This window comes from Limanda limanda, chromosome 18 (assembly GCF_963576545.1).
Source record: "Limanda limanda chromosome 18, fLimLim1.1, whole genome shotgun sequence".
Classification (NCBI taxonomy): domain Eukaryota; kingdom Metazoa; phylum Chordata; class Actinopteri; order Pleuronectiformes; family Pleuronectidae; genus Limanda; species Limanda limanda.
The window spans coordinates 22,662,450-22,681,851 of record NC_083653.1 but is presented as its reverse complement, the minus strand read 5'-3'; the positions used below and the strand labels follow the sequence as shown (position 1 = coordinate 22,681,851).

Below are 19,402 nucleotides of genomic sequence, written 5' to 3'. Positions count from 1 at the left end.
TGGGGCAGCTGAGATTACATCCCAGACAGTACCGTTTATTGATCATCCCAGCAGTCATCACGGAGCCCGTGCACGGCAAGGGGCACAGCCGCAGCGGTGTGTCTTTGAACAGTCCGGACAAGAGCTAGTTAACCTGTAGCTGCTTTGTTACGGACCGCAATCGTGCTCAGAACGGTCCGGTTTACAGATGTTAGCAGCTGTCGAGGAAGAATCTGCTAATCCGGGGTAATAGTCTGACGTCGGAGCATCGTTGTATCAATGTACTGGATCTAACGAGCTGCGGCCGGACAGTGGGCGACATGACGGAGGAAGCGACTATCCGCCAGCAGAGCTCGGAGAATAACTCCGTCAGCAGCAGCGAGTGGGACATGGCAAATGATGTGTTTGTGTCCAGCTACGAGGACAGCGCTGCTGCTGAGGACCAGGATCCGGCGCAGCCCGTCTTGGAAAGACACCTGCCGCTATTATCCCAGGGTGGCATGATGCTGGGCCTGACCGGGGAGGAATATCCGGCCTCATCTTATCTGGACATGGACCCAAACTACACTGAAAGTGATGGGAACGTCGCAACCCATAAGCGCATACGGTCCAACAGCTCCAGGCACCGCGGTGACATCGTCACGGAGCTGGGGCCAGAGGAGGTCCGCTGGTTTTACAAAGAGGACAAGCGGACGTGGAAGCCATTCGTCGGGCACGACTCTTTAAAAATCGAGATAGTTTATCGGAGATTCTGCGAGCAAAACCCAAACAAGGCCAAACGTCCCGTCGATCCCACCGAGGCCGAGGGGAAGGAGACGTGCATGTTCAACGAGATCGAGTCGGAAAGCGGGGCCGGGGACGATGGAGGTGTCCGGGCGGAGCCGCCGGGGAGCCGGGGAGGAGGGCAGCGGTGCTCGGCGTCAGACGAGGTGAAGGATCCGGACGACGTCAGCGTGGAGGCAGTGTGTGTCAGAGGGGGGCTCTATGAAGTGGACATCAGAGAGAAGGAATGCTATCCCGTTTACTGGAACCGTGAGTATGCCAATGTTTTATTCATCATGAGTAACTCACTGTTATTAGCACTGCTGGCACACTGCTGGGCCAACTCAGTTTCTTTAACTATAATAAGAAGTCCCATTATCCCCCCCCCCCCCCCCCTGCTTCTAGTGAGACCTGTTGGAGCTGAGCCATACACTGGACAGACATGCTCCAGCTGCCAGCCCACCACCAGGCTATCAGAATTACTAAAGTTTCCGACTTTCAAACTTTAGATGGCAAACAGGACACATAATAGTCATCGTATCATACCATATAGAGAAGGAATTGTATACTCAGTCAAGTCGACATATGTAATGCACTGTATATTCATGCCACAGCTCCAACTTCTACTCTTTCTTGCTCAAATTAGCAGTGAGTCTTCATTAAATTTCTCCTACTTGAAAGAAATGTGGTAAAGGGCAACTGCCTGGCTTATAGTTGTACTTGTAAGACATCACCTTGGACTTCTCTGGGTGTAAATATAATAATAATTTACTGATTACTAGTTAAATAAATGTCAGGAAATATTCGTCATTTCTATCATTATTATTGTTATCATTAATCTCATTATCTTACTATAAGGCCAAGTTTGTTGACTGAATGATCAATCAATCAATAAAATCATATGTTATTTGTACAGTACCAATTCACAAATATTCATAATAAAACACAATTTGTCATACTATATCACTTACAATTATGTTATCAAATGCAAGCATATCCAAAATTGGACTAAGCACACAACCCGGAGGAACCCAGTGATTTGCCTTAGTGTGCAGATGACTCATTGCAAATTGGAATCGATCTGATAAACAAGATTTAAACCAGCTTAGGCCAGTGAATTTAATGCCAATTCACTGTCCCAGTCTCTGTAGTAGCGTGGGTTAGAAAGATATATATATATATAGAGCTGATGTTGAATAGAGCTGTGTCTGTCTGTCAGCCTGACTTCAATGCTGAGGGGAAACCTAGATTTGTTTTTATTTTCCTTTTATTGATGCATAGTAGTAGTAGGCAGATCTGGCATTTAGGGTCTTCGTCTATATTTTAAGACTGTCTTTCCAGGCTAAGTGAATTTCATTAAGATTGTTGCAGGACCACTTCCTGTTTAGTATTTTTAAAGTTTGCTTTATTTAAATTTAATTTAATACATGCAAATTGGAATTATACCAAAGAGCTAATTTCCTAGGTTTTGAGCTTTTTAAAAGGCGCTATAGAGTAAATGGTAAATGGTGTGTAATTATATAGCTCTTTTTTAGTCTTGATGACTTTTCAAAGCACTTCAAAGTACAGTTTTGCCATTCTCACACACATTCATACAGTTCATCTATGTGCAGCACTTTCGTTATCATACATCATTCATACTCTGCTGGCACAGTCGTCAGGGGCAAATTTGGGGTTTGGTATCTTGCTCATGAGTCTGTAGTGCAGACAAGATGATCGATGTCAGTGGAAGGGTTTTAAAGTACGCTTCTGTTCTATTGAGGCATATGGTATTGAGTTATATTTCGATTTAATTATTTCCTTAAATTTTAACTACAGCACTATCAGATTGACATCTTGAGAAAAATGTTGATGCCATATGTAAGAACAAGATCAAGGGTGTGGATTGATGCATACACTGACTGAAACCCACTGACTCTAAATTGAGTCGAATATTAAAGAACTATCTAGCTATAATTATCAATGTCCACATGAATGATCAAATAACCTACAATAATTACTTTGCCTGTTTTAAGGATCAAGCTTGATAGAAAAGAAAGAAAGAAAGCAAGACAAATAAAAGAAAGTTGTCTTATGTGTTTATGTGGTACGTGGTATTTTCTGACAGAGCTGTAAATACTAAATTTCCATTCATGTGGTGTCCCTCAGAGCAAGACCGTATTCCTGTGATGAGGGGTCAGTGGTTCATCGACGGAACATGGCTTCCCCTGGAGGAAGATGAGAGTGACCTTATCGAGTTAGAGCACCTCACTTGTTATCGGGGGCAGCAGATGAAGGACACCTATGAGATGGAGGAGGAGACCTCCACCGTGGACAGCAAGGATGGTGAGGACTCTGAAACAGGTGACTTGATGAATGTGAACCGAGAGAGATGTGTGTGTGTGTGGCAAAGAGTATAAAAGCATATTTGGAGGTGTGCGTTTGTGTGGAGGCTTAAGGAGTGTCTTATTGTAGTAGACTGGCTGAACCAACAGGATGTTAGACGGATGGTTTTTAAAGTCTGTAAAATGACTCATCACAAACATACGCACATCCTGCACATTCTCATGTGGAATGGTAAATAAATTATGCTGGCACAACTGTGTCACTTAATGTTAATCACAGTGTGACTGTATTGCAGCAATCCACAGTCTGAAGCTGAGCAGGAGTCATGTGGACTGGCACAGTGTGGACGAGGTGTACCTGTACAGCGACGCCACCACCTCCAAGATCGCACGCACCGTCACTCAGAAACTGGGCTTCTCCAAAGGTAGATAAAAAAAAAAGGAATAAAAGGCAAGATCCTGAGTCACTGAAGCATTTAAACTATAGTGTAGACAAGGACGAATGGTCAGGACAACAGGTCTGTCAAACTGTGCCATAAAAGGGCATGGCATTTCCCCCAAAATATCATTGTGGGATAATGGGCTTGCCAAGCTGCATTCTCTGACATCACTGTGATGTCACCCACCACCAAAGTAGACATCACAGCAAGTGCAGTTAATAATAAATTGGAGGTCTGGGTTGGGGTTTGAACAACCGCTCATTGAAACGCTCTTACACAGTTGACGATGCACTTCCCTCCGAGACACATGGTGGTAAGTTTTGAAGTTGAGTGGATAAATGGTAGAGAAAATCTAAAGACAGACAGACATATTGATTTCTGCAGTTATTAGTAAGATGAACATAACAGGGACGCTTCCTGGAAAAAAAACATGTTGCTGTGGAGTTTTTTACAAATCATCATGTCACTTTTCTTTGCTGTGAGAAGCACAGACTAATTCCATTCTCCTCCACTGTAGTCGCATGGAGGCTGAAATCTCTGAGATACATCTCAAAACCAAAACTATTGGACTGGAGTGAAACCGCCAGGGAAGAGAGGAATCATTTTATTTCGTCATTTGGGTGAACTGACGCTTAAATACAGTATGAATGGATTTGTTAAAGTTGAACTGCAGTTTTATCTCAGGGTACTGAACATCCATGGTGCACCTACATATCAGGGATATACATGGACATGTGCTGTAACATGGTTTGCTTGTTGGTGTAGAAGGGTTTCTGAGAAAAGGTGATGTCTTGTTGCTGGGTTTTTGCTTTTGTCACTCTAGGTAAGTGGTCATTAGCACAATAACATGCTGTGTAGTAATCTAGTAATTTGCCTTCTCATGTCCTCAGCCTCAAGCAGTGGGACACGTCTCCATCAGGGGTACGTGGAGGAGGCAGCACCTGAGGACACCCCACCTGAAACCACACACATTGTCTTTGTTGTGCATGGCATTGGCCAGAAGATGGATCAAGGCCGCATCATCAGGAATACCAGCATGTGAGTAATGGGGAAGTTTCTAGCAGGAGCCCTTACTCTAGAACTGAATGGAATCAGAGAACTCTTGAAGTCACTGTTTTCTCTTGGATGGTGTGCAGGATGAGAGATGCTGCCAGGAAGATGGAGGAGAAGCACTTTTCTGATCGAACCACAGAACATGTAGAGTTCCTTCCTGTGGAGTGGAGGTCGAAACTGGCTTTGGATGGAGGTATGCTGTAGCTCAGTTTATATTGACCCACCTCTCCACCTTCTAAATTATTTTTTTTATCTAAACTGGGATTAATTCAGAACTAACTAGACACAAGCAGGACCAAATATTATCCATGGTTAGCATTATATGGCACATAAAGTAAGTAATTCTTGTGTATATCACTCAACAGACACAAGAATTACTTAATTTTTCAACATTTGATTGGGGGTTCAGCTATGTCAGGTAAGTTAAGTGAGAAAGCTAACTGACTTAAAGATCAAAGATTACAACGTCCTGAAACTTCAACTTCTAAGACTAGCAAGTCCTCGCTACAATATAAATGTTCAAAGTTAAAACTCATAACAACATCAAAGTTATCATGCTTTTCTCCCGTTATTGCAGTGCGTTGTGTTTTATTTTCTGTCAAGTTATAATAAAAGAGTGTCCAGATCTATTATTTTTCTTCCAGTACCAGAGTCCAGAGTGCTTGAACTTCAGCCATCATCTAACGTTTGTTAGGGCGTCTCTTGCATGTCTGGGCTTCTCAGGGAGTGGAGGAGGGATATAGAACCAGGCAACATTCAACCAAGGTTATTAAGAATGTACTGCACTAGGTGCATGCAAGTTTCGAAAAAATAATGATTTAATTTTGTTATTGTCCGTTCGACCCACACTCAACCCATACCCATCAATGCGCCAGCATGTTCCGACAACACCCCTGCCTCTTTAGATTGTTGGCAAATGTTCCCTTCCTGTTAAATATATTTTTAATGTCAAAATATTGGTTGGCCCTGCCTGGAGGGTTATAGTCTGGCCTAGGATATATTACACCCCCAAATTCATCACTATGAGAAATTCATCACTAGAATTGCATAGCTCATTTATGATATTTCCAGATTCTGAAGGAAATCTCTCTCTCTCTCACTCTCAGACTCAGCTGAAGTCTCAGACTCGCTACATTTTAAAGGATAGTTCACAGAAGAATGAAATTCACTCATTATCTACTCACCACTATGCCGATGGAGGGGTTGGTGAAGTGTTTCAGTCCACAAAACACTTTAGAAGTCTCAGGTTATACAGTGTTGCAGCCAAAGTGACTCCTTCTTCAGACGTAATAAAACATCAGAAAACTCGAAACGGTGTCATTTACACCATGTCTAGCCTGAAAGTCCACAACCAGAACTGCATGAACGCGCCTCCAAGGAGGATATCACAGGACTTTTTCTGTTGTTTTAGGGTTCCATTTCTTTCATTTGTATTGGATTTGGCTGCACCCTGTTTACCCTTGAGACTCCAAAAGTGTTTGGTGGACTCAAACACTTCACCCACCCCTCCATCACTATAGTGATGTGTAGATAATGATTGCATTTTCGTTTTTGGGTGAACTATCCCTTAAACTTGTCAGCAAGGTTCGAGCTTAGCATCTCTGGCTGGGTCCAGTGTTTGTGTGATCACAAGACAAGGTTATCCTCCTGTAAAAGCAGGGTCAGTAGTAACATAGGAAACAAAGTTCTTTGTTCTTGGAAAATATGTCTAGGGTGGACTTCACATTATGGGTCCCCTTAGGGTGTACTTCAAGCAGAAAGGTGAGAGGTGGAGGATTTGGGGAAACAGAATCCATGTGGAGGCAAGTACCGACATAAGAATCACAGTTTCTCTTTAGAATATGAAACAGTATTAAAAAGCAGGGTTGGATGTATTTTCATGTTCTCCCTTAAGACACGGTGGACTCCATCACTCCAGACAAAGTGCGAGGTCTAAGAGACATGCTGAACAGCAGCGCCATGGACATCATGTACTACACCAGCCCTCTGTACAGAGATGAGGTGAGCCTGAGATAACTCTTTCTTCCACTTTGCCTCACAGTAGTGCTGCTGCACTTGGTCACCCAGTTGCCAGCTTGGGAACGTTGGTCTGAAGGGATCCCCTCAGTCACAACGGAATCCTGGTTAAACTGTTTTAATCCAACACAGCTTTATACCACTGAATTATCGTTGATTGCCTGCCTTGGAAATTATAGATGAATAATCACTGCTCTGAATTTAAGCTATCAACAGAGGTTAAGTGTACATAGGTGTCATTATTGTGTGTGTGTGTGTGTGTGTGTGTGTGTGTGTGTGTGTGTGTGTGTGTGTGTGTGTGTGTGTGTGTGTGTGTGTGTGTGTGTGTGTGTGTGTGTGTGTGTGTGTGTGTGTGTGTGTGTGTGTGTGTGTGCAGATTAACAGGGGTTTGACTCTGGAGCTGAATCGGCTCTACTCACTCTTCTGCTCGCGCAATCCAGACTTTGAGAAAAATGGGAAAGTTTCCATAGTGTCACATTCCCTGGGCTGCGTTATCACGTTTGACATCATGACAGGATGGGACCCTGTGCGCTTTCATCATCAAGAAGCGCCAGACCCAGAGGAAACAAAAGCCCGCTGGCCAAGTGACGAAGAGCGCCACCTTCAGGAGCAGTTGAGACTCACACGCCTCAGGTACTGCACAGGTTTTTATTTTGAAACAGGTGAGAAGTTTCAACCCACGTCTGTTCTGACATCAAATGTCCCTAAAGGTACAGAACATTTCAGTTTAGCTGACAGAACAGAACTGCATGGGATATTTTGTCTTTAAAAAACAGTGCCGAAAGCTATATGACAAAGGAACAAAAACAAAATCTCTAAGAAGGCAATTAACAACTATTGACATTTTTAAGCAAAATGTCCAACTAAATAATGCCTATTTTGTTACGTATAACTTTTCACTTTTTTGCAAAATTTGTCTTTCATACTATTTTGCCTGCTCAGAGCACCTCTAGATTCTAAATGTTCTTGATTCTTCATTTGACTGATGCGCTTCACCAAAATCACAACACATTTTTCATGCATGCTAAGTTCTACCTCTTTTATTTTGAACCATAATTGTACAAGTTGTAAATATGAATATATATATATATTTAAATACAAAATTTAATTTGATTAATAATAAATTCTGATTAATGGTTTTGTTTAGCATATAATTAATTTCTCATGTCGCTACAGAAAAAGTATACAATATACCTGGCGCTGTGGATTTGTTATTTGTGGTCATAGGTTTTCATGGTTGTGAACAGTTTTCCTCTCACTCTCTCAGATACCATAGCCTCACCCCCCCATTGATTTCCTCAGTCCCTTGACTGGGGTGGGCAGGATTTAGTTATGCATACTATGGGATTAACTATCCAATAGGATGCAAACACCTACATGTAACGTGTATGGTGAGTGGCCGCAATTCTAGCCATTTATGGAGTTGCTGTTAGAATGGGTGATGCAAGTAGAGGAATATATATGGGGATGCTGTGGGAAACATCGACAGACTTGGTAGTGACAATTGCTTATGTTACTGTGTTAGCGTTTGTATGTTGTTTCATCAAGTCTACATTAAAATACATCAGCTGCTGCCCGAGTTCTCTTTTCACCAGCTTCCAGAAACCTTCCATAACACCATGCATTAGAGTTACTCTGAATATCTATCATCCCACCAGGTTGAGGGACTTGGAGGATCAGTTCCAAGGTCTACAGACCTCATCTTGTGTTGCAGGGCCAGCCTTGAAATTCAAGGTAACACTGACACGTTGGATGGTACTATATCTTTCACCAGAGGTCACCATCTATTTTCTATTCTGCAAATGTCTTAGATATGATGACACCTATAAACTCCAATTACAAGGTATTGACTACTGATCTTCTGTTTAAACCACAAAACCTCAGGTGGAAACTTCAGACCCGATGATTCAAACTACAAAACTAATGCAAATTACAAACTTCTGATTCAAACTATAAACCTGATGCAAACTACAAACTTCTGATTCAAATTACAAACATGACCACTCAAAGAGCTTTACAATATATGTAGCTTGAGTGAAGAGAGAGCAGAAATCCATCAACAGAGGGATGTAATCAGACTTATACTGTATGTAAGAGGATTTGATTAGTTTGCATGTGCACATACAGTGAAACCTTAAGGTGACTTCACACAGCAGTTCTGCAGCTGCAGTTCTTTATAAGTGGCCAACAAGCATCTTGGAGCAGCTATGGTCAGACAGTTTTTCAGTTGAGGATTTCCAACACTATTTTCTTTGTTGCAGGTAGAAAATTTCTTCTGCATGGGTTCCCCTCTGGCGGTTTTCTTAGCATTACGAGGGATCCGGCCTGGAAACTATACTGTACAGGACCACATCCTCCCGACATCTATCTGCAAACGCCTCTTCAACATATTCCATCCCACAGACCCTGTGGTGAGTTACAGTGTCCTCAACTGATTTTGTCCCTATTCTACTCAGGTCACTATCATCTCCCACTCATCTGTCTAATGAGATTTATAGATCATTATAGCTTGTGATAATGAGAGAAACCCTTTCACTTGATACAATATATGTTTGTATGTAATGATATTATATTACACCACAGAATAATGAAATGAGGTGTAATGCTGACAATTTCAGTAAAATGTGCCAAAAGAACATTTCTGAGAATTAATGTTGTGAGATACCCTCATCTCCTCCAGCATTTGCATCTGTTTGTTTCAGGCCTACAGATTGGAACCTCTGATCTTGAAACGCTACAGTAACATTAGCCCGCTTCAAATCCACTGGTAAGTCATGATGTTATACAGTATATGACAGATAAAATGCTGCTTATATAGACATTTTCAAATGAATTTATCAAATACGTCGAGGCTATGTATTCATCCACAGTTTCCATCTGAGATATCATAAGAAGTTTAAATCATATGATCATGGTTCATTCAGTCTGTTGTGATGTGACTAAAGCTACAGTCTCTTCACTTTAATGAAATCACAGCTGAAGACAGAATGAGGACTGCAGTGTATGTGTCAGTGACCTGAGGTTGATATGGATTTCATGTGCAGGTACAACACCACCAGTCCTACACCGTACGACCAGATCAGGCCCACGCTGCTCAACCCCCCAAAGGAGACTGCATCTGTCTCAGACTCTGAGAGCATCCCCAGCCCCTGCACCTCTCCGCCCCAGGCCAGAAGGCACTACGGAGAGTCTATTACCAGCTTGGGCAAGGCAAGCATCATGGGTGAGTACACAAAAAGGGTTGTGTACATGGATGGCTACATGGAAGGTAGATGCAGTAGGATATAAGGATGTTATATGTGGAATTCAGTGTTCTATTGAAGAACTATTGTAAGAAATAAAATAGACAACTTACAGGGTACCAGATTTGAGCTGACCAGAGAGAAACAGGAGCTACTTCTATTGCTGATGTGTTATTAGGATAAGCAGTGGGAAAAAAGATTTGTCCAAACAAATCAATAGAAGCAATTGGCTTCTGTCTCCTGGATTGAAAACATGATGTAACTTGTCTTTAAGGCATCAGATGGGAAGTGGAGACTAAAAGCAGTAGACTATACCGGCGGGGGTTATACCCCTGGCAGGTACTACCAAGCCAGGCAGTTTTCAGGTTAGAGGCCAGTCTAAAAGCAGCTTTGCCATCACCCATTGGCAGTGGGATGATTGGATGAAGATTGGGCCGATGTATTTGTCATACATATGAATGGTGTTTCTGCCTATGCAAATTTGGACATATTCAATAAGTGTGGAGCTCATGTGCATATTCAAATTCATTTCAAAAGAAACTTGTAATACAAAAAAAGTTACTTTTCATGTATACTTTTATTATGTAAAGTTTTATTGTAGTAGGAGTAAAGGAAAAAATTAAGCATATTTGAGTGTATTTTGGGCATATTCGATTAGTGTATAGCTCATTTGCATATTCAAATTCATTTTCAAAGAAGCTTGTAATACAATTTTTTTTACGTTTCATGGTTACTTTCATTGTGTAAAGTTTAATTTTGATAGGAGTAAAGGAAAAAATAGCCCCATTGTGGTGTATTGTTGCCTGGGCTTATTGGCACACATCTCGGGTTTGATGAGAATTAAACATATTTGCTCAACTAGGATTTCTTAGGACTTTTAGTATGTTGTTCTGGACACCTCATAGAAATGATCTATGCTGAAAAAAATTATTTTACAATTAGTCGGTCGTAAAATGCTATACTTTGCCTGGACTATAATGCAAATTATGATTTGTGAATATCTGTTTCCTACTTATTCCACAAATGTCTGTCTGTATGTTGGAATATGTCTTCTTCTACGTCCTCGGATAAACCACAGCAGTGGTCAGCTGCTGAATCAAACTCAATGTATGAAAAAATAATACCAGTTGAGACAATCGTTCAAACTCATGTCTAAACCACTCACATGAACAGTAATACAAAAACACTAAAATGTTTACCAGAATGGACTGAATATAAAGCTTGATGACGGGGGCTGTTGCCATTCCCAGCATCATTGGGCAAGAAACGGGGTAGTCTCTAGTCAGGGTAGCTCTATATTACGTGATTAACACATACATACAAATTCATAGGCAAGTGAGTCTACCTTGGAGAGAACCTACACAGACTCAGGGAGAAAATGTTAAATACCAAGAAGCTCCTAACCACTGAACAACTCTTCTGCCCAACTCGTCATTCGTCAATCTGGTCACAAAGATGTCTAGGCCACAAGCTATTACTATGGATAAACTGACTTTGCTAATGACACTTATAGGACATTGTTGTTTAGGGAATATTGCATCTATTCTTGCCAAGGTAGGCAGCTGAGAATTCTATTGAAGGATATTATGGGAAATACACACATCCATTTCCTTTCTGAGTGTCTGATGCTCAGATGGATTACGATTTGATATCTATACATAAAATATACAAGTGCATTCATCAGCTGGTTAGCTGCTAGTCTGGTTCAGTCTGAAGATAATATCTACCCACCCTCCTTAATTGGCAAGTTTGATGGTTTTTGTTTGATGTGTGTTTGTACAAAAAAACAGAAGAAGCATCAGGCCAAGAAGTAGTCAAGCACATGCCCCCCTGCCCCCATAAAACTCCATACAGCTCTTACACTACTGCAAGTGTATTCCTTGCCACTTGCAGTAAGTTTGCTGCCGCAATCAAAGGCCGTGCAGGCTGAGAACACACAAACCTGTGACTTCATCCATCATGGTGACGTCTCACTGACCAGGAGAGGTCAGTGAAACACTGCTGTCCAGTCTGCTGTAACCTTTTCTCTCAGAGCTGGTGAACCATTTCCTCTTTTTTCTTGTCAGCTCCTTACAACTCTACTGGATAAACTTGGTAAATCAATCAAATCAAAATTTATTTGTACAGCCTATATTCACAATTTCTCTCATAGGGCTTAACAGGTCTCATGTGAGAAATCCCTCTCCTAGGACGGAAAAGGTGCAATAGATGCTGTACATAAATTACAGCTTGATAAATCTACCTTTTTTTTAAATGAATGCTTTTTTTGATGCATGAATCTTGCTACCTCTCAGGTGCTGCAAGTCTTGGGAAAGGAATAGGAGGAATCCTCTTTTCCCACTTTTCCCGTTCAAGCAGCCAGGTGGGTGGAGTGGAGGAGGAGCCGTCAGACTGCGAGGGGGGAGCTTCTGAAGTGGAAAACATTGCATCAGGAGAGGAAGGAGCCACAGTGGTAGACAGTGAAGAGAAGGACAAACAAGTAGAGGAGGAAAGGAGGGAGGTGGAGCCGACCATGTCTCAGTCCACCTCAGCTGTAATGGACAGCACCTCGTGTAAGTACTATGTGTTTGGTGTGAGACACAGCTGAAATCACTTGCTGTTGGGGACAGAAAGTGAAAATCCAAGTGAGTTTTAGTGAGGTTTTAGCCATTGTCACATTCATATTATGGTCAAAACATTTTACTCAGCCTCATCTAAACTGGATTGCCAACTTTTTGTTGTTGTTCACAAAATATGTCCAGATAATTAGAAACTTAAATAATAAAAAACCCCATTCTGTGAGATAAGTATGATTTCACTTTAAAAAAGAACTTAAATGGATAGTTCACAGAAAATTTTAATTCAATCTATCTATGTGGCGGGGTCACAGGCGTAGTCAAAAAAGTTTTGTTTTCAATTTATTTTCAGCCGGCTCTTGTTGAGCCCGGTCCCTTCTGGACCAGACAGCGCGTTCGTTGATTCGAGGTTCAAGTGGGAAAGGTTAATAATTCAGACAAGATCAGTGTTCAACAGTTTCACAGTAATACATTTATTGTATAAGAACAATACTTACAGAGAGTCTCTGGAGTTCTCCAGGACACGTCACCAGGTCACTGGATCATGTCGAGAAGAAGCCCCCACTTTTCCAAGTCCACAGTATTTGTAAAAGACACAGAGTGCAACACAGAGGCGGTTCTTTTCTTGAGGGCACGCAGCAATTGGCCAGATGTGAACTGTCTCTCAAAGTGCAGTTTTTTGCAAGCACATCATTGTGAGAGAAGGTTTACTCCACCAGGTGTCTCTATCAAGAAGGGAGTTTTTTACAGTGGAGAGACCAAGCAGATTAGACCTTAGAGGAGGATTTCATGTTTTTCCCATAATAATTCATGAAATGGTTCATTGTTTTAGTCCTCTCTCCTTCCTGAGAATTCCTGCTTTCATTATCTCAAATCTCAAGATGAATTTCCTTCTCAGGCTTTCCCCAAGTTGCACTTTGCAGTCAGTTTAACACTCAAATGGTTACTCTCTGTGTTTGACCCTGTGCCTGAGTCCAGAAGTTATACATTACTCCAGATGAAACAAACAGTTGTAATATTGTTAATTCTATAGACTATACAGCTAATATTGATTCACAGGGTATAAATGTAGGTAAAATATAGTAAAATATATTCATAAGATAGAGAACAAAACATAGATATCTCAACAGTCCCTCTGTTGACATGTGTTAATCACATGTCACTAAAATAAGGGTAAGTGATATTGTGGATTTATTTCAGAGAGAAAAATGAAATTTGAAATAAAATTAAACCCTAACACTGTTGACTCTGTTACATGATTAAAATGAATAGAACACTTGAACACAAAAGGTGAAAATAAAACTTTAATACTGTGGACTCTGTTAAATTATTAAAATGAATAGAAAAATTGAACACAAAAGGTGAAAATAAAACTTTAATACTGTGGACTCTGTTAAATGATTAAAATGAATAGAAAAATAGGAAATCAAAGTAAAAACTCCAGCGTCGGTTCACAGGTCCCGCCGAGAGAATCTTCATCAGTGAGAGAGACTGACCAACAATGTAACGCACAAACATTTCCAGCTAGTTTCAAGATTGAACATTCTGAGAATCAAAAGGTTATTGCTAATAATCTGTATGAAGGCCTAACATCTAACTAAAAATACTTCTCTCTTTATTGTTTAGAATTCTCACAGACACAGATTATAGTTTAAAGTTTGAAATCCTCACAAACCCTCTTTTCACACCCTCCATGGGTGTGACCACTTACTGGGGATTTCATGTACCTCAAACCTTCATCCCATCCAGTGTAAACCCATCCTCATCTTCATCATCATTGTCCGTCGTCCTCCGTCATCAGCATCCTCAGCTTCACAGCATCAGCCTCACCATCAGCACCAGCATCCACAGCACCCATCCCCAGTTCAGCATCCACAGAACAGCTGGGGATGAGGCACGTTTTCCTTCATCAGGGCTGTGGTGATCTATTCAGCAATTTCCGAGTCTACAGCCATGTCATGTCATGGTGCGTAGAGGTGGAGAGGGCACTGGTCACCCAGCCACCAGGGGCAGTTTGGAAAAAATGTCTTTCAATAACTTCCCATCATAGTACACACACATAACCCTCTTCTGCAAGCAGCAGATCCAGGGCCATTAGTTTCTGTGTGACCAAACAGGGTACAGGAGCGAGCTGTTCAGCTTTCAGATCTGCTCCAGGAACAACATTATCAAGAATTGTCAGTGAGGCTTTTTCAATTTTAAGAGTCAGTGATCTGGATCTCAGCCTTGTAAAGATCCTTTCGTGGAATTAATACTTGCCACAGGCCAGGTGGTTGGCTTGCACTGTACCAAGCCAGGCGCAGGCGTAGTCGGTTGGGGTGGAGGAGGTGGAGTTGACACCGGATGGGAGTAAGTTGTGAAGACATGAAGCCCAGATCCAAAGTTTGAAAGGAAAACAAACAGAAAAATGATTAATTTACTGCGATGTGTAATTGAGATTAAAGTAGATTATATAAACTTCTTTAAAAAGAAAAAAACAAAATAATCGGAGCAAAACATACATACCCTCTTTTGACAACTATTTCAATGCAACTTTTGAGGTGTGGTCGGCAAAATCAAAAATAACATTCAAATATTCAAACATTCAAAAATAAAAATTAAACTCGTGGCATAAGAGTGACAAAAATCTTTGGCATTTCATAAAATATAAAATGATCAACAAGCTGAATTTCAATAAGCAGCAGATATGACAGTGTTTGAGTATTTGTGTTCAAACCATCTTCCAAAATGTATTGACTGCTCCATAACACGATAATTCAGAAGCTTTGACGTCAAACTGTCCTGTGATAAAACAGGAATCACATACAAAGGACAAATGTTTGAGAGATTAGATTCAATCAAACGTCTCAGAGTTGACAGCTGAAACAATTCAAAACAATTTAAAAGTTATTCTCACAATTTTCTTCATGATGAAATAAAAACAATAATTGGAGCTTAACATCACCTTTCAAATTAAGAGCCTTAGATGTTAATATAACTGGTGAAACAAAACAACAAAATAAAAACCTTCTTTCCAGAGTTTGAAAGTTAAAGGGTCCAAAATTAATTTAAATCTAATTATAGATATGACATTCAAATAAGTGTGTAACCAGAGGGCCTTGTATTATGGTTTCTGCATTTCATTTAAGATGAAACCGGCTATGAGTTAAAGTGTATTTGACCTCTGACCTTTAACTGGATTTTAATTTATTCATCTTCAAAATGGTGAAACATAATTATTTTTAGGTCTGCAAAGTCTAACAAGAGAAAGAATAAAATAAATTATAATACAAAATATAACAATAATAATAATAATTAAAAATCAGAATCCAAATTTTAATTAAATAAAGAATAAAAAATGGAAAACAATGAAAAAACAAAAATCAATAAAATATTAAAAATATTAAAAATATTTGTAAAATAAAAACTAATTAATTAAACAATTATCAAGCAAGTCCAAAATTGACGACCCAGTTATCCCTCCCATGGTATTACCCTTTATCCGTCTCCAGGTGGTGTATAGAGGCCGAAAAAATAAAAATAATAATAATAATAATAATAATAATAATAATAATAATAATAATAATTAATTCAAAGATCTAAATTCGGTTTTGTTTTTTTTTCTTATTTCAGGCAGCTCGGAAATAAGTTCAAAGCTTAGATTTAATTTCTCATCCATTCATCGCAAGCAATTGGATGACTTCAGCTAGTAATAAAAGTCAGCATTACAGCATTTTCAACAGAAACTCAATCAATAATAATCCCTCCTTGACACAATTATCCTAAACTTTCAGTTGATATAATTGATAATTGTTTCAATATACATTTTGTGGAAAGAATATAAAATAAGAAAGAAAAAGGTGAATCATAGATTGATATTCTAAAGGGGATAGAAATATTTCCCCTTCTCCTCTGGCTTGAGCAGAGCAAAACTGACCAGCTCTATATAAATTCACTGTGCTGACTTTATCAGAGCCTAGTTCTCAATTTTATAAACCAAAAACACTGTGAAGCATTCATTATCAACAAAGCCAAGAAAATAAAAACATTGCACATTAACTGTACTAAGAGATGGGCTTTAAAGGACACATTAATGTGATTTCGTGAGGTTTGGTTAATCACTCATCATTGAAGTTTTTATGATAAGATAGAGAACAAAACATAGATATCTCAACACTCTCCAAGGTTCTCGTGGACATTTACAAGAAATACTAAACAAAAATACTTTTAAATCAAATCGACAGGAAAAACTCTTGTCTTATGCTCTCATGAGGTCTGACGTTACCTTCTCTGTAACTAGATTCAGACTCATCCTCAAGGGCTTGAAGCTGCCCTTTTAAACCTTTAGCCCCTCCCAACGGGCTTAATTACTAATTCAATCAATCAATCAATAAAATTGTATTTGTATAGCCCATATTCACAAATCACAATTCGTCTCATAGGGCTTTAACATGGTGAGACATCCTGTGTCCTTAACCCTCAGCAAGAGTAAGGAAAAACTACTAAAAACCCTTTTAACAGGTAAAATTACGTAGAAACCTCAGAGAGAGCCACATGTGAGGGATCCCTCTCCCAGGACGGACAGAAGTGCAATAGATGTCAAGTGTAGGAAAACATGGTCGGGATTAAAGTGTTAAGCAGCATTGATGAGGGTAAACAATTCAGACACATTAATCTGCAAAACCAGTGCTTGAAACCAAAAATAAGAGTTTACAATGACCTATTTACATGTCACCAAATAAATCATCTTTAAACAAATCAAACTTTACTCTGACTGCGAGAGGAGCGCGCCGCGTCCCTAAACCGCTGGAAAGTGTGTGTGTGTGTGTGTGTGTGTGTGTGTGTGTGTGTGTGTGTGTGTGTGTGTGTGTGTGTGTGTGTGTGTGTGTGTGTGTGTGTGTGTGTGTGTGTGTGTGTGTGTGTGTGTGTGTGTAACCCAGATGCGGAGCTGACGAGTGTGCACCCTCGGTCGGCCCAGCGCTAAACAGAGTAGATGATGGTTAGATAGTGATCAACTAGGAACTGTCACAATCTACTCACCACTATAATGGGGTGGATGAAGTGTTTGAGTCCACAAAACACTTCAGGAGTCTCAGGGGTAAACAGTGTTGCAGCCAAATCAAACGCAAATGAAGGAAATGGAACCCCTTTTTCCGACGTAATAAAACAACAAACATAACATGCCTCGATACTGCTCATTTGGTCTCATCCAGGTATCCACAAGCCCGACATTCATATTCAACTCGAAACAGTGCCATTTACACCATGTTTTAGCCTTAAGGTCCTCTGATATCGCGTTCAGGTTCAGACATGCACACCGGAAAACCACATACACTCTTGCCCAAGGGCATGCGCGGGGTGTGCGTTCTTGTGGGTACGTCCGGTAGCGGGAGTGGACTTTTAGGCCCAAAACGCTCGAATGGGAATGCCGGGGCTTGCGGACACTTGGATGACACCACATGAGCAGTATGGAGGCATGTTCATTTTTTTCCTGATTTATCACGTCTTAAGAATAGGTCGCTGTGGCAGTAGACCTTGCTGTGGGGCTCTCCCACACACAGCCAGAGACGTAAGTGTTGCTTTTCAACATACTTTATTTATCACCAAAAATAAACTTAAATCAAACATAAAGCAGACTAGCTTTGCAGCTCAGTCTTGGCGTCTCTCGGAGTGTGTCTGGGAGTCTCTCCATTGTCTGAGTCTCTGAGTTCCTCCGTGACCAATCAGCTAACAGCGCTCACCTCCGCTGATTGATCCTCTGTGGTGCAGGTGAGGGTGCTCTCCCAGCCCCCTCACCTCCACAGTCGCCGTTTCTGAAAAACTGTTTAGCCCTGAAACTCCTTAAGTGTAAAACGCTTCAAGCCCCTCCCCCCCAAAGATTTGACAAAGTGTAGAAATAATCAGATAATATGTTCTAGAAGAGATTAAAACTTTGTGTTATTATGATTTGTATGATAGTCTGCAGAGTAACATCTTATTCAAACCGACACAGTGATGTGGGTCCAACCTTGTTTGTCTGAATGAGTTCCCTCAACCATAGTGGTCCCAAAATAGTGTGCTGTCGATGGGATTATTAGCAGGAATGACCAGTGCCGGTACTGTTAAGACCTGTTGACTAAATTGAACAGACTTAATAGGATGACAGTGGACAATGTAGAGCTGCCCGTCAGGGCAAAGAGAACTACTTTCTTCCTTTGACACTTACATGCTGGATAATGATGTGTCATTTTCTCTGTTGCAGTGGAATTGGAGAGGCGCATTGATTTCGAGCTACGGGAGGGCCTGGTGGAGAGCCGCTATTGGTCAGCAGTGACCTCACATACAGCCTATTGGTGCTCTTATGATGTGGCTCTTTTCCTTCTTACTTTCATGTACAGACCACAGGAACCACTTCAATCTCCAGAAGATAACCCAGATGCCTCGTAACATAGTAGCAGAGTGGCGCATGGAATCATTAACACTCGGGTCAATTCACTTTCTATTCATGCCTCTTGAAGTCTGACTGACTTCATTCCTCATTTTACAATTTTCTTTATACATTAATTTGATTTGAAAATTAATGACACACTATTTAATATTAAATATTATGAATATTGGTTTGGGAAATGTGGAATACTTGAAGACCAATTCTTATTTTAAAAGATGTTTTCATTTTAACTACAGATAAAACTCTTCTGTTTTCTAATATCATGTTATTATGTTAACTTAGTATGAATGGCACTAAAGGGCTGCTTTACACTAGAGAATAATTGGGCCGATTTGAGTGTGAGGAGTTTACAAAATAATATTAACGCTATAGATTGAATCGGAGCCTTCCCAATCTTGAATCATTGAAAACATGTTTGATATTTACGATAATTGCCACCAACAGAGTTCATTCAGACAACTCACGTTCAAACATTTATTGCAGCAGTAGAACAGGTTTGGTGCTTGGAGTCTAGACTCTAACTTAATCATTCCCCCATATTATTACACAGGAATGATGGGAGTGAGCAAATAATGTAACCCCACGTTGGAGCCTGCAGGTGGATGCTTGGGTGGTGGAGGGGCTG

At 40.5% G+C, this 19,402-nt stretch overlaps 1 protein-coding gene across 1 annotated transcript; it reads left to right on the top strand.

Annotated features, from left to right (window-relative positions):
* Window positions 1-216: 216 nt before the first annotated feature.
* On the top strand, window positions 217-18,871 carry ddhd1b (DDHD domain containing 1b). Its single transcript, XM_061092088.1, has 13 exons — window positions 217-1,011; window positions 2,890-3,084; window positions 3,362-3,490; window positions 4,396-4,543; window positions 4,642-4,751; window positions 6,453-6,559; window positions 6,951-7,207; window positions 8,233-8,308; window positions 8,836-8,985; window positions 9,277-9,341; window positions 9,619-9,797; window positions 12,111-12,368; window positions 18,592-18,871. Exons 1-13 carry the CDS (start codon window positions 300-302, stop codon window positions 18,774-18,776), a joined length of 2,571 nt encoding a protein of 856 aa, XP_060948071.1. The 5' UTR covers window positions 217-299; the 3' UTR covers window positions 18,777-18,871.
* Window positions 18,872-19,402: the final 531 nt, after the last annotated feature.

Bases quoted from the DNA above. Each gene is read 5' to 3' on its own strand.
- ddhd1b (XM_061092088.1), top strand. From the start codon at position 300: ATGACGGAGGAAGCGACTATCCGCCAGCAGAGCTCGGAGAATAACTCC. The intron at 1,012-2,889 runs GTGAGTATGCCA...GGTGTCCCTCAG, and splicing joins CTATCCCGTTTACTGGAACC to AGCAAGACCGTATTCCTGTG. The intron at 6,560-6,950 runs GTGAGCCTGAGA...GTGTGTGTGCAG, and splicing joins GCCCTCTGTACAGAGATGAG to ATTAACAGGGGTTTGACTCT.